Genomic DNA, 17,792 nt, shown 5'->3' on the forward strand with positions numbered 1-17,792 from the left:
TATTTTTCTAAACAATAATTGGGTTCGTGCATTTTGTGATAACTGGTTGGCATATTTTAGGAACATGGATGGCATCGCATATTAGGAATCTGGGGTTTATGACAACTCATTCTTACCTGATCTTCTGTGAGGACAATTAAACGAGTCACTATAATATTCACAACGTTTCCTAGGCTGGAATCACGATAAAGTTTGGCAACCTGACCTCCAGAAAATAAGAAAAGACACAAAGTCAGACAAAAACATCTGCAGATTTTATGTTTGAAAATAATTTGAGTTATTACTCAGTGATGTATCATTCAGTGCAGAGTATTAGCTACATTAAAGCCCTTTCGAATGAAAGAGAAGAAAGGGAGGAGAGTATTCCCCAGTCATCATCAGCCTAAACACCACAACCATTTCCATTAGAAACCAGATTCCACCCCTACAACACAGTTCTGAAAGCTTGTTAGTAAATGCTTGTAATTATGATAGAGTATGTGTGGAGATGGGAGAAATATATACCACCCCATAAAGCACCTAATTATTCAAGTAATGCCATCCTCTGCTGAACATTGTGGGTAGCTTTTTTCCAAGGATAGTATTTTACTTTTCCCATAAGAATGAAAAGCAGTTACTTATACAAGAGAACACAAGTGGTTATATTTGAGAAATCATTGGTACGGGGACTAAATATGTTACGCCTCTGATGTCACTAGTCTTTAACAACCACACCATCTTTTTCTGCAGATCCCTACTCTGGATTCTCTGGTCTAGTTTTCATGCAGTTGTACACTTATGTCTGGACTGCATCACTTGAAATTTCAAAGAGGGCTCACATATTTCTCTAAAATTAAGAATCCCTGCAAATAGAAAACTAGCATGTCAAAGACACAGATCTCCCAGACATCCAGTTTTCTATGTGTAGGGACTTTTTGCAAGGAGGGATATTCAATTATGAGAACTTCCAGCTGCAGTCTCAAGAGTTACTACCCAATAACATGTTTATCAGTTCAGAGAGAATTAGGCCTCAGTCACACAAAACTTATGTCAAAATGCTGGGAGAGTGGGATGGTAGGTTGTAAATGTATGAGAATGGTATATCAGTATGCAGAGAAACTCTGCAGACTATACTGCTGACAGGAACTAATTATCAGGAATATATCTTTCCACAAGCCACATAGGTGGCTTGTTAAATTCCAGACAAAATTCAAAGTGCTGATTATTACCTACGAAACTGTACATCAGTGTTCCCATCTTCTTTCCATGGAGGAACCCCTAAATTAATTTTTTCAAATCCTGAGGACCCCCTACGTATGAAAACGTTTACAGCCCAGAAAAAGTTGGAGGCAAGAAGCACAATTCAATTACTGCTACATTACTGCAAATAATTTTAATTGTAAAGAGCTGATACCAGGGCTTTTTTTCAACAGGAACACGGTGGAACGTAGTTCCAGCACCTCTTGAAAATGGTCACATGGTTGGGTGGCCCCTGATTTCCAGACAGAGGATAGTTTAGATCGCCCTCCGCGCATAGTGCGGAGGGCGATCTAAACTCCCCTCTGTCTGGAGATCAGGGGGTGAGGCCACCAGCCATGTGACCATTTTTGCTAAGGGCGATTTAAATTTTAAAAAATTCGTCCCCTTGTTCCACCTGATGCAAAGTGACGTCATTGTGCGGTCCCGGAAGCATGCGCGCACTTTGCGCGTGCGCATGTGATACCAGGGGTGCCACCTCCCGCCAGGAGTTACCCCTTGTGCTGGCAACCCACTGAGTTCCACCACCTCTTTTCCCAGAAAAAAGCCCTGGCTGATATATATAGTCAGCTTACATAACTTTAATAAGCCTGATCTTTCAAGTGATGTCTGGAATATTCTGTAGCATTTTTTCAAGGCATATTTGGAATTTTTGTGGTATTTCAAAAAAATTATTTTATTCCACAATTTCTCACAGAACCTCTGACAATGTCCTGTGGAACCCCAGGGTCCCACAGAACCCTGGTTGGGAAACTGTTCTACATGGTCCAGACAAAGGTATATAAAGGACCACTTGACCATATTTCTAATGGAAAAATTGGGATACTTTGAGGAGTCCTGAAAAAATTTCTATGAAATATTTTTTCTTTGAAATCAGCAAAATGCTTTTTCAGATTAAGTTTTATTCACTCAAAACATATAACATAAAAAAGTCTGAGGATTTTCTTTTCTCAATTTTCTCAATGGAAAAACATGAGAAATCTGGGGAACACTGCTACTTCAAAGCATATATTTTTCTTTAGGAATGAATGAAACGTCCTAAGATAGCATACAGTGCAGCAGTTTACAGCTTTCTCTCCAGGTGTATTTGCAATTTTTTGTCTAAAACTGCCTAAAATTCCCTTTGCTATGCTGTTTTACCATTGCACCAGTGTTAGATTCAAGGGGCAGCTTAAACAGCCCTCATGAATTAAGTGAAATCTCCTTATAAAGTTTGTTGCATTGTGAATCTGCATAGCGTTGAGCCCTTCCTCACCCACTTCATGGCAGTGCCACTACTCACTGCTATCCCAGCATGCAATGTCTGTGGCCTGTTTCCAACGCAGATAAAAGGAGTATTCCCTTGTGATAGCAATGGGAAGCCTATCCACAGCTCTGCAGCATAACAAAGAGGAGGTCTAGGCATGCAGTAAGACAAAAACCACTGAAGAAACATTTTAAAACCATACAATTCACATTTGATAGTGCAATCAGTGAATAAACACTGGACTAAACTTAGAACTGAACTAATTAGCTATCACTGTTCACTAGAGAAGCAATTGTTCTTTACACTGAAAGGTCATCGAAAGGTGTTGACCCTCTATGTAGAACCTGACCAAGGAAGTATGACCATAATACATGCTTCCAACTCTAATTTGCTAAGTTGTGGTCTCTTCTTTTCTCTTCTGAAGTGACAGAATTTATATTAAATGGTGAATATACTAGCTTTCCTTCCAAAACTATTTCTGACTAAAGGAAGCAAACACCTTTTTTCTTATCTGAATAGATTCTGATGGTGTTCTGTGAATTTGCCATCTTTTCTCAACAAAATTACATGCAATAACACAGAGATTACCTGTAAATGCCTCAGCTACAGTTCTAAAGGCGCTGTTTTACTCATGAGCATATCTGCTTCGGAAAGACTCTGGCCTATTACTTGATACGGCAAGCTAAAACTTTTCTTTGCAAACTTCAGCATTCCCCTGATACAGTTACAGTCAATTTCATTCTTTAAAAAGTGTCTTTTCTACTTACAAGGGAAATTGATTGAATTAGAAGATGCTTGTTACTTTAAACAGAATAAATTAGAAGATGCTTGCTATTTGAAACAGTCAGCTGGGGTGCCTACCCAATTGGATTTAATTCTAAACTAAAGACCCATATTAGCCATTTCAAGGAGAAAGCTGGCGGGAGGGCAATATTTTTAATGTGATGTCTGTTCAGAATTTACCAGAAACTTTGCAAGAGGCCACTAATGAGAAACTTGCTTCTCTGTGACAAATACAGAGGGAAATATGGGCAGTACCTTCGATGTGTACATACCGTACTAATCATACCTGGAAAAATAGATTTTTTAAAAAAAACTTTTGCAGATACATTTTTAACTTTTAAATCTATTATCATTAATTCCTACAATGTTAAAATGAGCTATATTAACATACAGATGGATCAAACTTACAATATTCATGACACTCAAAATGTAATGCTCAATATCTTTGCGACCATGGTATCCCACCATCATTTTGTCTGCTACTACCAGCGTCTCCACAAAACGTTCAGTGCTTACTGATCTCTTCTGCCGCTGAGGACTACTTAATGAGTGATTAATTGGACGTAAAGTTGGAAAACCAAACGTATTGTTCATCCACAAAAGTTTACTGCTTCCTGTGAGGTCTTCTAGGAATCAAATAATTAGTGACATCAAATGGGTTGCTATGTTAACATCTTCAAGTACATCTGTTTTATGTTTATATTATCTTCCAGATTCTTAAATGAATGAGCATTTGTTGTACTGCAAGGAGAAATTAAACCCCATCTTTTCATAAACAACATATGCCCTGGGTTTTCATCCGAAACACTCAACAGCCTTATTTGACATAAAAAGTCTACAAATGCAATTGTAGGCAGTTACACCCTTCAGTGGACATAGACAGTTGAGTTCAGTGGACTTTGAAGGTCGCAACATACTGTGCATGCGTGGCAAATTCTTTTAAAGGCTGTTTTAATTCACTTAAGCATATTGCTTCTAATAAACAAGATATTTCACAGAATCACAGAGTTGGAAGGGGCCATACAGACCTTCCAGTCCAACCCCCTGCCCAATGCAGGATGAGCCTAAAGCATCTCTGACAAATATTCATCCAGCCTCTTCTTGAAAACTGCCAGTGAAGGGGAGCTCACCACCTCCCTAGGCAGCTGAAGAGTAGAAAAAAGTTGTGTGAATCCTCATATTGACTTCAGTCACCTTTTTTCAGTCACATTTTCCAGTTTGTGAATGGTTAAACACTCATATGGGAAGCCTCACTGCAAATCTGGCTGTGGGTTGGACAAAAAAATGAACATATCTCTGCTTCTTGGAAACATACAAGTACCTTACATGGTGACAAAAAGAAGTCATTGTGGAGAAAGGCTACATAAGGCAGAAATTTGATTCCATGATTCTGGACAAAATAAAGAATAGAACTTATATTCCCTGCTGTTAACTTGAGTTAACTTAAGCCTGTGCATGATATCTGATTTCCTCAGATTTTCATTCATAATGCTAGTGTGACAGTAAACAACAGCAAGAATAAGTGTACATGGGGTGAAATGGTATATTTACAATGTTTTTATATTGGTTTCATCATTGGTTTCATTGCCCTCACTGTGAGTACATCAGTATCTTTGTCATGCTCAGAAATAAAGTTAATTGAAATGATTAGAGTTTTCATGCCAATTATAAAATATCTGCTTTTTAAATAATAAAAATTGCTGCTTACATTTTTTGCACAGTAAAGCAACAGATAAAAATCATTTGAATTTTCATGATAAATATTGCACTGATGAGGAATACCTTATTCAGTTTATGGTATGTTTCAATCCCTGTTACTTAATGAAAATACATGTCAGAAAAAAGCTTAGCTGAATCCTATGCTATCCCGGTAGAGGCAGCACAGCATAGGACATAATGTCCCAGTACTAGCAGAATGTGACACTTTATTTTTTTGCTCTGTTTTGGAAAGTCAACCTCATTCTTTGCACTATGGCAGCAGCACAACAGCATTATTTCTGTAGGAAATTAACAATGCAATCCTAAACAGATTAACTCCAGTCTAAGACCATTGATTCCAATCGACTTAAACTGGAGTAACTCTATTTAGGATTGCATTGTAAGGATGCCCTATAAGAATAGCTCCATCTCCTATCATGAGCTGCTATTTTATTTATTTGTTTACTTTTAAAACACATCCCATGAAAACTCTCAACCAAATAAGAGTTTCAGAGGTACCTTTTCACACCAGCAATAACCTATAGAAAAAATGTGAAAGGAATTTTACGAGGTAAGTATGGCCAGACTTAACAGTTCTACACGCTTGCCTCATTTAAATTGCCACAGATGTTGCAAAGATATAACAATTTACACATAACACAAGACAATCTCTCAGGTTTTGCCTTTAAAGACATTTAGTTTCGGATCCAAGCCCAACAAATACTTTAATGTTCCACAGTGAGATCAAAAAAATTGCATCAGCAAACTTACTGTAATAGAATCCAAAATACAAATATTACAAGTACTATATCATTTTAAAAGAACCAAGATATTGGAGTTCTAATTTATTTACCTGAAACACCACAATGGATATGATCATAGAAGAGTTGGTGATATATGGCAGACTTTTTGTAAACAACATGAGGATGTCCACTTTCATAACTAAAATGATTGGAATTTTCTGTTATATTTTTTAGTGGCTCAATAAAATACTCTTCATCTTCTGTAGCAATAACACCATGCTTAAAAGAAAAAAAAACAAAGACAAAAGTTACCCCAAGTCTAAATATATAAATGTCCTTGTCTTGTCATACAAAATATTTTAACTTACAGGAAAGTTAACAAATTGTTATTCCGATACAAAAATTGTTTTTACTACTTCCAGTAAGATCAAGATATATCCAGACATCACAAACTAGTTTCCCCATGATAAGAACAAGTCAGAAAGTCCTTGGCCCAACATAAGCGTGTTAGATTGTCACACCTGCTTTGCCCCTTTCCCTCTGTCGCATTCTGTAGAACTGCCAACACGACAATGATCACACAGGGCCTCCTGCAGCCTAGCAACTCCCCCCCCCCCCGTTTTCCATTCCCTTTCCGCTTCCCAGCTGAACGTACAATGTAAAGCTATACCTTGGTTCAGCTGGATAATTAAGAAATCCCCTTAAAGGGTTGAAAATAGGGGGAAGAAACGTGGAGCTGACCTCCATCACTGCCCTATACTGGTTGCAGGCAGAGCATCATATGATGGATCCACATGGCCCACAGTTTCCTAGATAAACTGGATTAAACTTTTTAATAACAACAACAACAAAAACAACAACATCCAATTTATATACCGCCCTTCAGGATAACTTAATGCCCACTCAGAGCGGTTTACAAAGTATATTATTATTATCCCCACAACAAAACACGCTGTGAGGTGGGTGAAGCTGAGAGAGCTCCTAGAAGCTGTGACTTACCCAAGGTCACCCAGCTAGCTTCAAGTGAAGGAGTGGAGAATCAAACCCGGTTCTCCACATTAGAGTCCCGTGCTCTTAACCACTATACCAAACTGGTGCAGCTCATCAAGGAAAAATTCAGGAGTCACAAAGTTGTGCCAGTGTTGGGCATGACATCGTGTGGACATTCCCTAATAAAGCAGGGGCATCCAACTGTTCACACATTGAATCCTCAAGTGGAAGCAGCTTGAGACAGCTGTCCAAGTAAACAAAAACTTGAGAACATTTCAGAAGTAGGTAGCTTAGTGATCATATCCCTACACTTCGAAAAACCCTGGGGCTATGCTAGGGTTACCAGTCCCCCTGTGGTAGCAGGGAATCCCCCGCTTTCACCCTCCATCACCATTCACCTGGCTGGCAGAGGGAAAGGTGCAGGAACGGACCTTCCAGGATGCTCTTGGGGCACCCCAGAACCAGGGTGATGATGTCACTTCCAGAAGTGATGTCACCGCACCAGCCACATGAGTGCTCCCGTGCTCTGCACAGGGCCGATTTGGGCCCCAAATGAAGCACAGGAACACTCCCATGGGCAGCATGACATCACTTCTGGGAGTGTGCACACAGCGTGCACTCCTGAGGTGCCTGCCGGTGGCAGGCAAGCTCTAGGAGCTTGTCCCCTCCCACCAATCACTGGACAATTCAAGAATGAGGGGGCAAATCCCTGGGAGTTTGCCTGCCACCAACAGGCACTTGGGAACCCTACGCTTCGCACGTGCAAGGTATACAGAGAAGTTAAGTGCCAGGTACCCACCCTCCTACCGGGAGGGAAAGGGGACTGGGTAACCCTAGGCTATGCAAAGACTGAAATTGATACTGCTTGTTGCTGCACAGGATACCAAAGGAACTAATGGTATGATTAAATGCAAATATGCTTCTTAGAGACTATGTAAGATGAATAAAATACTCTATTCCAAAAAGAGGAGAATGTCTTAAGAACCCAGAATTTATGATTACAAACTGGGTTCAGTTAGTGAACTTTGCAGTGAACTGAACAACCACCTCTTCAGTTGGGTAATATAAAGTAACTGCTTTTAAGACCCTGATTCCAATCCTGTCAAATCAGTGCCTTGATTGCCTCTTTTTCCACCTCAGATGCAGAGAGTTATTATTATTCTAGGGAGTTAAAGTTGCACAAAGAGAAAGATAGAAAAATAATAGAATTTTATAGCTTAACCATGCTGAATTATTAAGACCTCCTTGATCTATGGTAAGCTGGTACCTGCAGGAGAAGAAAACGTAGAATCTGTAGCTGAAGTCGAAATCTAGAGGCAATGAAGGGATTTTTGAGAGTAGTCCTCAAATTTACTCTTTGGAGTCTTAAATATCATTGGGATTTGATTTAGAGAATGAACAACAGAATGGTTATTATTGCTGCTGCAGCTGCCAATGAGATGCTAAACAACATTAAACATGGTGGCTGTACTCAAGTCGAGCAACTGATTTGCATGGAGAAGGTCCCAGAGCCAATCTTTGGTATTTCAAGTCAAAAGGATCAGGTAATAGACAATATATATATATATATAAAAATACCCTCTGAGAACCACTGCCAGTCACAGTAGAAATTTAAGACTGACTTTGGCCTGAGTCAGTGTAAAGCAGCTTCTTATGCTGATGAAAGGACTGAAAGTCCCAAAGAACTGACTTTAGTCTTGTTACCTCTCATTTCAAGGACTCATTAGTTCGCCTTAGGCACCCTAACCACTCTTCAGCCTCAGCTCTCATGTGAAATATGGGTATAATAATGATTTATCTTAAAAGGATAGTTGAAAACAGTTAAACAATTAATCTTACATAAAGCATTATAAATACTCTAAAGTGTTACAGAAACCCTATGCCTGAAGGCAGTTTTGGAGTGGATACAGGCAAATAAACTGAAGCTTAATTCTAACAAGATAGAAGTGCTACTGGTGAGCATAAGGTCTGACCTGGGACTTCAGGGGTAACCCATTCTGGATGGAGTTGCATTCCCTTTGAAGTAATAGGTCAGAACCCTGATTGACTGATAGCCAGGGGTGCCTTTTACCAGCTGTGGCCTCTCCTGGGAAGAAAAGATCTGGCCACTGTGGGGCATGCCCTACATCTAGATTAGACTACTGCAATGTGATTTATGTGGGCTGCCCTTGAAAAGTATTTGGAAACAATTGGTACAGAATGTTGCATTCAGGGTGTTGACTGGAGTAAGTCATAGAGACCATATCACTCCAGTCTTGGCCCACCTATAGGGGCTCCCAATTTGTTTCTGGGCATAATTCAAGGTGCAGATGTTGACCTTTATATGGTTTGGGACCAACATATTTGAAGCACAGCCTACTCCCTTACAAATCTACCCAACCACTATGGAGGCCCTGCTATGGGCACTCCTGCTTAATGAGATTCATGTATTCCCTTCTGTTGCCATGTTTCGCCAGCAGGTGAAGATTTTTTTTGTTTCATTTCTTGTAATCTAAGTGATCTCTCCTTCAGACCCAATGTTTTAATGGTTTTCATATTTTAAGCTCAGGATTTAACTGTTTTAATGATGTGTTTTGGTTCATTTTAACGGTTTTATAATGTAATTTTAGTATGCATGTTTTAATTTGTTAGCCACCTTGGTGGCATTTATGAGGGCAGAAAGATGGGATATAAATGTTGTTAAAATAAATAAATGCATATATACATATACACAGACTTAATCAAATATTTCCATTAATTGACAACTTAAAAGTGTGATGAATTTAAGATAGCCAAAACACTACCAAGAACAAAAGCATTATATATCTAATTCTGCTGCTGATGAACAATTCAGCTAGTTTGAGTAGTCGCTTGTTTGATTTCACAAGCTTTTGTCAAAACTCAGCAGCTCATAGGATCACTCTACAAGGATGTTATTTGGTTATGGTAAAGCAAAACTCCTTGATTTAAATAAGTAAAAAAATCTGGACAAATTAATTGCAACTGTAATCCTAATATAAATTACTCAGAAATAAATTTAATTCCTTTCAAAAAGAATTTCTATGGATTGCTGCTTTAGCCCCATTAGGCCTCAAGCTTGTTTTGAAGGTCCATGTCTTTGACAGATTCAAATGTTACCCAATTTTTAAACTATCTTCCATTCTGCTAAAGCAGTTTACTGTATTTTACCATTGTAAATATACATTTGTTTCCAGGATTATAGCATAATCAATCATCTTCTCCATTAAAACAACACCACTCCACTAGGCAAACAGATAAATTTGCCAAGCTGTACATTAGCATTACACATGACAAGCTCTCGTGACAGATGCCTAGCTGTAAGAGGGTACTTGCCGTTAGCACCCTGAGTAATAGGTGCAGTGATATTTTTCATGTTCTGCTTGTATTATCTATTACAACATCAGCACTGACAAAGTTACTATATTCAGTATAACCAAGGCAGATGGGTAATTATTACTCTTACTTGCATTCCAAGTGCTCAGACCACTGATTTTTTACAAATACAAGTTATCAGTCCTTAAAGTGAACATAATACCACTCAGTCACCTTTCTTCGTTATGCTAGAGCAAGGTTTTGAGTTTTCAAAACTGACAAATATTGTAACAGTACATGGCTAGAAAACAGTTCTCTTTTAAGGATGGTTCTAATGATTACATATGCCAATCACATGTTCCCAGATTCCTAGGGGTTTCTTTATAAAGAAATAAATTCCACATTATGATACATAACAGGCGCTTAAACCTAGATTTCATAAAATTTCCCACTTAGGTTAATCTGAGGGAAAATATTTCTAGTTTCTACAGCAAAGAACAGCTTCCATGTTCCACAATAATAGTTCGGTCATCCTGACAGCACCCTCCTCCCCCAGCCATTAAACACTGATCTTCTCCCACTGGCAATTCTCCCCTTTTCCTATGTAAGGTAAAAACTTCTCAAACTTTTATTCCTGTTTGGTTGCTGAATGAAAGTACAATATGAAAAGTAGGAAGGGGGAAAAAGTAAATAAATCTCAGGGTTTAGAAAGCAGCCTGTCTGGAGTCATACCCTCACAAAATGCCAGTTAGTAGCGGTTTTAGAATGCTCACCCATCCCCCACTCACCCTGACACCTTTCTCCACATCCACTTTTACCAACATTGGGATGTTTAGCATTCCCAAAGCAAGAAAAAGAGGAGGCTATTAGCACTATGTGGTGGAATATGTTGGTCCTTTCCTCTTCTTACTGGATGTCAAGAGCTAGCAACCCTACCATGAGTAAGCACAAAATGAGGGACACAGGAGGTAAACCCCCCCTCCCAAAAAAACCCAGCACACTAAATTTTTATCTAACAACATCCCCAAATGCACACATAAACTTTGGAAATACCCATTTAAAAGCATGACTAACCAGAACTTTATTTATCCTGCAAGAATAGTTAAACAAGGACTAAAGGCCAAAGAGATTCATGTTCTCAGTTCAGATTACGGAAAAAGCATAAATGAAACCAACCTTATTGGAATTCTCTGTTGCTTTCAATACAATGACATCTGAAGAAACATCCAGTATGGACTACAACTCTCTGAATTTCACCAGGTGAGTTATGTCATAATAACAATAATGTTTATTAATCCTCTCTTACCTCACAGAGATATGCCAGTAAGGCAAATAAGTATACTGCTACTCAGCCAAACATGGTAAAGGAGAAAAGCACTAAACCACTCAATCTAAAATCAACATATTGCTAGGAAAAGCTGTGGAGATTTTAGCTCTAGCAAGCCAATTGCAATCAGAGAGCGAATGGCATTCAGTGGTCTAAACATAGGCAACAAGACCCCTCATGCTAAATGGCTGCATTGTGAAGGCTGTTTGAAATTACTCCTCTCTGTGGTTACTGGAGAGGACAACAATGTAAATTGCTTTGGGTCACACTGGTGAGAAATATGGGATATAACTCAAGTAAATAAAATAAACAGCGATCCATTTTTGTCCAGTTGCTTTGCACACAGCACAGCACACAGCACCAAAAATGCTCACAGGAAAGATTTACAGGATGCAGAGTGGGAGCTGATAGGCTTGGTGAGCTGCTGCATCTGAACAACTCACTGTGTGAAGCAGCTGTCACAGGATGCAGTGTCAGTGTTTGCACATGGTGCCATTTAGCATAAAGCAAGACATGATGAATCAAAGAACAAAAGTGGTCTGTTGGTTTTACAATGGACCCATATCCCTTGACAGCTGAGGCCACAAGAGAAAACAGATAGCCAAGAATAACCTGGTGGCATATATTTAGTAAAATACTAAATTTATGGTCAGAACTCTCTCCAATCACAGCAAATCACATCCTTAAAAGTGAACAAGTATGCTGTAGTGGGGAAAAAATCCTACCCACCCCCAGTATATTATATAGCTTGCCACTTGAACTATGTCACACCCAGGAAAGAAATACATCTTAATTAATATTCCTAAAATCTTTACCCTTTGAAATTCTCTTTAAACTTTTTACCCTGTGAGAAAAAAACTCGTGTCTGCAACATGAACAAATCTACCAATTATGAAATGTGTCTCATTTGTGGACTTTTGAGATACTTAATATAAATCGCAAAATTGACAGATTCACTAATCTCTCAAAAATGTGCACTCCTCCCTTTTTCTGTGGAGATCAGAACAGCATTCATGGGATTATCTCACTTTATCTTCAGAATTACCCTGCGAGATAATTTAGACTAAGTGATTTCCCCAAAGTTGCCTAGGCTGAATCCACACTTACCAGCATAGCGCTAGTCAGAATGACAGCGTCTTCCTGGCGCGTTTTATGACGTCATCGCGCCATGAGAGTGGCATCGTGGCGCAATGATGCCATAAAACGCACCAGGAAGACGCTATCATTCCGACTGTTTAGCGCTATGCTGGTAAGTGTGGATTCAGCCTTAGTAAATTTCGTAGCTCAGTAAGAATTTGAACCCATAACTCCCCTATTCAAGTCCAAAATGACTATCAATCACACACACTGGCTCTATCTCTTGTTAGGAATATGGGCCAGAATCTAAATAATCACAAAACTGTCAGCCCAACTAAGCTTTGAACTGTTTTGTTTGTTTGTTTTAACCTTCCTCATCCCATGATATCTGCAAAATTGCTTTTGAGACCGAGGCGGCTTTCAGAACTGCTTGCAAGAAAGCATGGGAATAAGTTTTTCAAAGAAAAAAAATCACTAAGGTAACGCAAGCCCAGTGTGTCAGCTCTTTTTAGTTCATAAAACCAGGAACAGAATCTTGCTTCTCCTCTTCCCTGTCAAATTTATCTATAGCAAGTGCGAGCTGTACACACACAGCTGCAGGACTGTTAAAGAGTTAATCCCTCACTGAATCAGAGAGCTTTGAGTGACAGGCTACCCCAAGGAGTCTGATTGGGTAGCATGAGCTAGAAAGAGGAGGGTCTTTTTTCAGTCTTAGCTGAGAGTGGAATGGAGTGTGAAGAGATGAGAGACAGAGTCCTAATGGAGAACACAAGCAGGAGAACTGGGGAAAGTTGGCAAGGAGGTTTGGGAAGTAGGTGCAGACTTCCAAATGGGCCAGAGAAAGGGGACAGATCTTCTAAGAGAGGAGATTTACCCTACCCAGTCAAACAGGGAGGTAGCTCTAGAGAATGAAGAGATCCCTGGTTGGGTGTGGTTGGAAACTGCCTGTGGAGACCTTCAGATTCACTTAAGGACTGAAGGAAAGCACTGATACATAAAGAGAGGGGGACTGGGTGAGGTACTAGAAAGTGGGTACCAGCATTCCTAAATGCAGAAGAGAAAACTAAAAGGAAGTATACTAGTGCTTGGGGAAAAAAGGGAACCAAAGCCTCAGGGAACAGAAGCCTTTATCTGTGAAGAGCATAAGAACTAAAGTCTGTGCATGTTCTGAGTTTACCTGAGAGAGAGAGAGAGAGAGAGAGAGAGAGAGAGAGTTATTTTTGGAATTTTAAAAATATCTTCAGTGCCATTTCTGTTGCTTAAGGATGAGGGAACATCATACCAAGTAACCCAGGCCTCTTGTGTGTCATAGGCCCTAGGCTTTTCATAGGCTAATGTAAAGCCCTACATGGAATAGGACAGGAAAGAAATACTGTTCCTTACTCTTGAGTACGTTGCTCTGAAGACTGTTGCGAATGCAACTACAGGAAAGATAAGCTACAGAAAACTTCCCCAGCATATGGAACAAAGGCCAATTTAAGAGAGGGCCTACTAATACTAACAAATTCAGATCCATATTCCTATTACTGAAAAGTTAATAAAATCTTTAAAACTTCAGTGCAAATTATATTTGACATCCCTGCATGGAATAATAAAAGCAATCTCTGAATATCATGTATAATATACTTTAAGATTTACTACAGTAAAGAGTAGTGTGTTGGTTTCCAAACATGGTGTTCTCTTTTATCATTTTATAACTGACTAATCTATAGTTTATTTTTAGGCATGAATTATTTTACAACTGTATAAGTCTTTTTCCATATAAGACTTACTGCTGAAATAATCCAGAGTCCCATCAACAAGTAGACAGCTTACAAAAATCATTGCTTTTGCTTGGACAGTGCACATGTTTAAAGCAAACTTTTGCTATCAGAGCTATTAAACCAAGAGGCCTATTTTCCTACACACTCTTTGTAGACAGAGTTCCCCTGGTGGGGCCGAGGATCCTCCTCTCCCAGCCTCTGCATCCCCACACTGAGCCAGTGCATAGGAAAGGGGTGGAAATGTATCAAAAACCTGGAGTGCTTCCACATCAAGCCAAGAATGATGTCATTTCCAGCATGACATGGAAGTCCAGGGTTGCACCAGGGGCCAATTCTGGGAAGTAATATCACACTAGTGATCAACGTGCTCCTGCACTTCACGCAGGACAAATTCAGCCCCAGCAAAGTGTGGGAGCATAGCCGCAGCTGGCACAACAGCGTCACTTCAAGAAGTGACCCACCAAGAGAGCATCTGGTGCTCGCTTTCCCAGATTGCCTGCCGGTGGAGGGCAATCGCCGGGCGATTTGCAACAGCTAATGGGGCAAACCCCAGAAAGATTGCTCACCACTAGCGGGCAGCTAGGAAGCCTAGGGGGGCAAGATGCAGGAACATGTTAGTGAATAGCTAGCAGCATTTGATACAAGCCACTCTACATCACTGAATGCTGCTGGCAAAACAGCCCATATATCTTTTAAAAGTCACAAAATTAAGTTTATTTGTAATGTTTTACAAATAGTATTGTAATCCCTCATTGTACCAAGACCATGTGTATACTGCCCACACCCTTTAAAAAAACTTTTAAAAACAGAGGCAAAGCCACTATTTTCTTAAACAGCATAATCAAAAACTGTGTGCACCCCTCTCCAGTACTAAAGTGTACATCACCATCTTCTTCCCCAAAAGTAGAGTTACTCTCCAGACACATTATCCATTAACACATGGAATGGAAATTGCACAATTGCCTTTTACTGGGTACTTGTAAGGCAATTGCATAAAGGCTTCACTATGCACTGAATTATTGTCTGGCTAAGCCCTTACAAATACCAAAGAGTGAGGAGAAATGTGCTATTCAAAGATGGGTAAGGTGCTCTATGGGCACACTGGAGGTTCTCTTAATTATTTTTTTGATTTCAGATCGTTGTGCACTGGTAGCTGTGCCTAAAATTCTACTGAGCTTTGGGAGAGTCTCATTAGGAAATGTGAAAAAGTTACTATCAAAAATAAGAATCTCGGGAACTCTTCTAGTAAGAAACTTACTGCATGGCACACTAGCCCCCAGCCTAAATATGTATCTTCCCAATATACATGTGATTTTTGGAAGTACTTCTATTATCTACTGTTTGCACCCAACACAGGGTTTTTTTTCCCCAGACCTTCCACAATTTGCACTCTACTTATAGGGTTTTTAATAGAACATAATAACATTCACCATAAATCATTTTTATCTGATAGCTAGATATAAACCACTTTTATTTGATATCTAAATATTTAAGCCTCTGTAAAATAGGACAGGAGCCAGTAAGTTTAGTAATCTCTACTCACAGAAACTTCTTTTGCTTTTCTGTCAGTGTATATACTTCTCATACTTAGATTGCATACATAGCTATGCACAATTATTGTTTTGATTTGAGTTTTTACAGTACAAAGCCTACTCACAAGCAGAAATGTCATCTGTATGATACTGTAAGTACTGTAAAGCACACAAGACAAAGATATGCATATGTCCCGTTAAAATAAATGGGACAAGTTAGTCACAAATAAAATTTCAGTAATTTCAGCGGGACATGAAGTCTAACCATACGCATGTTTATTTTAAAGTATATCCCACAAGTTCAATGGGACGTATACACAAGTATGATTACCTTTCTCTAGATCAGAATCAAAAAGTTACTAGAAAGGGGCAAAGATGTGACTAGAAATGAAATAGTAAGAATTATAATGGAGCTACACCAGTATTGATATAGACTATTTCTTTCTGTAAATTTAAAGTATTAAAAATACCAACATGTTAAAATACATAACTTGCACTTACCAGACCATTGCAGTTGCTTAATGCTACTTTAGTTGTACTATGCTGGTCATGTAAATATCCCATATAATGACAGTTGTCTAAAAAGTCATGCTTCCACTGAGGTCCATCTTTCCCCCAGTATTCTACTGTGAAGTGTTTGGAGACCAGATCTGTGTTGAGAGTCAGGTTTAAATGAAAGTGCTTGCCATAAGCAGAAAGTTTAAAAAATAATTTAGAAATTGCCAGTTCTTGGTCATAATGTTCAGTACTCCTCTTCTTTCTCCGAGAGGGTTTAGTATTTTTCACAGTAAAGCTGAGGAAGGCTCCATTATGATCAACCCTTACTGGGATTGTTAGTTGGTAGTGTTCAAGGTAAGACAGGAATTCCTCTTTGAAACCACAAGGTAAATCAGTCCAAGAAATGGGTATAAAAAAGAAGAAAATATAACAGGACACAAGGAGTAGTATAACATTATCCACATTTCACTAAACCAAACAATGTTAATTTGATTCAAATAGAAATTCTGCTCATCTGTTCTAAATTTGCTATATAACTTAACCAATTCTACTCTCCCATGTGCACACTTCAGTTTGCCACTGGCAGGACATGAGCAATTACACGTTTACCTGCCAGAAGAACAAATAATTCGCATGGAAATAAGCAGTTTATTAACACTTAAATATATAATCTAATATAAACTGATTTCATGAAACATAATTAAACTCTATGCTGGATTCCAGCATAGTGACTTGTTCTAGTGATCTGCTAGGGACATATAAGCTTCAATCCACATAAAGTTTACCCTGCCAAAGAAAAGTCTATTAGATTAACTTCAATTAATGACATTCACCTACGAGAGTAATTCTGCTGCCCCCAATGAAATTAACAGGAGAAGTGAATCTGCACACAAAAGTGTATGTATTACAGTGCAGGGGGGTCATGGATGAGTGTGTATTAACAAATACAATTACCTAAAATACACACATAGAAAGTAGATATCAAGACATTTTTGGAGTATATGAATGATTCAAGTTACTCAATCACTTAATTGGGTTTTTTTGTTTAATTATTTTAATAAATTAAAATATTCTTTTTTGATTTGCTAATAAAAGAAGCATATTGTGCTGCCTCACAAAATAAACAAAAATCATATTTAATGAATAATGTGTAACCTCTAACAATAAATATTAACATCAGTTAAGGAAAACTGAGGAACCAAAGTAACATGAAAGATACACGCTTAAAAAGTAGGATCCCTACCTTGAGAACTATATGAAAGCCTGTTGTCCCCATGAAATTCTGACAAAACCATGTTTAAGCACAAAATCCAGGTCAACATCTTCCACAAAATTTCCATAATTTAAAAGAAGTGGGGCTACCTATGTGCTACACCTTTAGCACCACTCCAGAATTGCACCATAACCAATATTTTTTATTTCTTCAGGATTAGCTATTGGTGGTTCCAGTTCTTGACAGATGTTTTGCAACAATCTGCTCTCTTTTCTATGTCTGTAGACATTTTCAGTCCAAAATATTTTTAATTCCTTCACATGTCAATGAATTAAACTGAATAGCAATTGAATGTTGTCCATTTCTTTACCTGA

General features: G+C 38.7%; 1 protein-coding gene across 1 annotated transcript in view; it reads right to left on the reverse strand.

Moving 5' to 3' along the window:
* ADAMTS6 (ADAM metallopeptidase with thrombospondin type 1 motif 6) overlaps nt 1–17,545 on the reverse strand; it is a 275,919-nt gene extending 258,374 nt beyond the window's left edge. The window contains exons 1-5 of the mRNA XM_054986105.1: nt 17,449–17,545; nt 16,209–16,576; nt 5,817–5,985; nt 3,674–3,888; nt 117–200 (exon numbers count right to left, since the gene is read on the reverse strand). Of these exons, the coding sequence (XP_054842080.1) occupies nt 117–200; nt 3,674–3,888; nt 5,817–5,985; nt 16,209–16,576; nt 17,449–17,545 (933 nt within the window). The remainder of the gene's footprint in view (nt 1–116; nt 201–3,673; nt 3,889–5,816; nt 5,986–16,208; nt 16,577–17,448) is intronic.
* Nucleotides 17,546–17,792: the final 247 nt, after the last annotated feature.

The sequence above is a fragment of the Eublepharis macularius genome, chromosome 8, assembly GCF_028583425.1.
Source record: "Eublepharis macularius isolate TG4126 chromosome 8, MPM_Emac_v1.0, whole genome shotgun sequence".
Taxonomy (NCBI): domain Eukaryota; kingdom Metazoa; phylum Chordata; class Lepidosauria; order Squamata; family Eublepharidae; genus Eublepharis; species Eublepharis macularius.